Raw genomic sequence first — 1,831 nt, 5'->3', positions numbered from 1 at the left:
TTTTAAAAAAATATCTGTAAAAACAGATATTATAGTTTTTTTTTTTTTTTTTTTACTGTGATAATCATCGTCGATGACAACTACTATCGTTTACGATTCAAAAATCTGATTACACCAGTTACACTAAGAAATTAAATATTTATGAAACGTCAATTTGAGAAAACTAAATAATAACAAAACTTTATATTTGGAGTAACATTTCTCTTATCCAGGTCATGCAGATTTGAATTAATATCGATATTGTATCCAAAATTATCAAAATGAAATTTCGTGGAAAGCGTACGATTGACGTAGATTAAACTGAATGTAAAAATGGAATCGAAATGAAATTTTTTTTAATTCAGATAATATCAGGAAATAGAATCGTGATACAAATTCAATAATTCATTTCAGTAACTAAATAACTGAACAAAGATTCTTAATATTCATGGAATATCTTTGTAAAGTTATAATTTTTAAAGGCCAAAATGTTGATTGCTACTGTAAAAATATAAGTTATTTATAAACAAGTTAAGTTAGATAAAGAGACAAAGACAGGAAAACTTGAATAATATAAACTTATAAATAAATTACAAGCAATTTATATATATTTTTTCTTCTTTCACTTCTAGAATTCTTCAGATATAACACAACTTGTATAATAACATTATATATAATCATCTATATCATTTCAACATAAAATCAAGAAAAAAGAATTTTTCAATTAAAAAAAATATTCTTAGAATTTAAAATAAAAATTTTTCTCTCTTGAAAGAGAAAGAAAAATCATCTAAAGTATTTACCATATCTCGTGTATTTTCCATCAATTCTACCAGACAGACGATGAGAAATCGCGATTTCTTGCTTATATCGTGGTTCATAATTATCATCATCGACGCTTGTCAGGACTTTCTCCTTTTCTTCCTCATTCTTGTCACGATTGCTTCTATCTTCGTTCAGCCCCGCTGCCTCTGATAAATTATTCGACTCTTCGTTCGATGATGTTGAATTATTTTCATCATTTCCTGGAAAAATCGATTTTTCATACTTTGTAGATTCGTCTAATACATTTTCGATTTCCCCCGATATCTCGTCGATCGGCAGCAGAAGAAAGCACAAGGAAACGATAAACGCAAAGACACGATTTCGCATTTTTTTAAATAAAGGATAAATCAATCGATTTGTTTCGTCCACTGAGTGAGAATTGAGCTTGGTTTAATATAAATAGCGAATGACAGTAATATCAGTTACACGCGATAACATTTATCTCCTTGCTTATATTTAATTTTGTGATAAAGATGAGATTAATGAAAAAGTGTAAATAGTAGTAATTTTTCATTGGAAAGGAAAATAAGCAGGTTGAAAATTACAAAAAAAGAAAAAAATGATATAAATATTTTTGAAAGAAGAGATACATTTATGAACGTAGATATCTCGTCTAGATTCTTTTCGAAATTTCCATTTTCTTTTTTTGGAATGCAAAACGTGACGCGAACTAGCCACATCAACCACGTGTGTGTCACGAGACGTCAATGTCGCGTGTCACGTTACCTCGTAACAGTCGGGTTGCTTGCACGTAAAATTTTTCTTTGTTTTTGTGAGAATGAAAATTGCATTTCAGCAAAATCTTTGTTTTATTTTTCGACAAATATCAAAAATACTTATTTCGATTTTGAAAACATCTATGGTACAATATCTATTAAATGCCGAGTAAAATTTGATAAAAAAAAAAAGTTATCACAATTTTTCAATCCTTATTTCTGTTCGCGAGAAAATTTAATTATTGTAAAATAAAATTATTTATAATTCAGATATCAATGAAAAGTGACCTGGTTTGATTATTGATATATTA

At 27.7% G+C, this 1,831-nt stretch overlaps 1 protein-coding gene across 2 annotated transcripts in view; it reads right to left on the bottom strand.

Annotated features, from left to right (window-relative positions):
* Positions 1-1,215, bottom strand: part of LOC102677797 (protein mesh-like) — a 7,134-nt gene extending 5,919 nt beyond the window's left edge. For both annotated transcript variants that reach the window (XM_031510511.1, XM_006615735.2), the window contains exon 1: positions 911-1,215. In XM_031510511.1, the coding sequence (XP_031366371.1) occupies positions 911-1,131 (221 nt within the window). In that variant the 5' untranslated portion in view covers positions 1,132-1,215. The remainder of the gene's footprint in view (positions 1-910) is intronic.
* Positions 1,216-1,831: the final 616 nt, after the last annotated feature.

This window comes from Apis dorsata, unplaced genomic scaffold (assembly GCF_000469605.1).
Source record: "Apis dorsata unplaced genomic scaffold, Apis dorsata 1.3 scaffold_233, whole genome shotgun sequence".
Taxonomy (NCBI): domain Eukaryota; kingdom Metazoa; phylum Arthropoda; class Insecta; order Hymenoptera; family Apidae; genus Apis; species Apis dorsata.
Note: the sequence above shows the minus strand (reverse complement) of the source record. Positions and strands in the feature narration are given on the sequence as shown.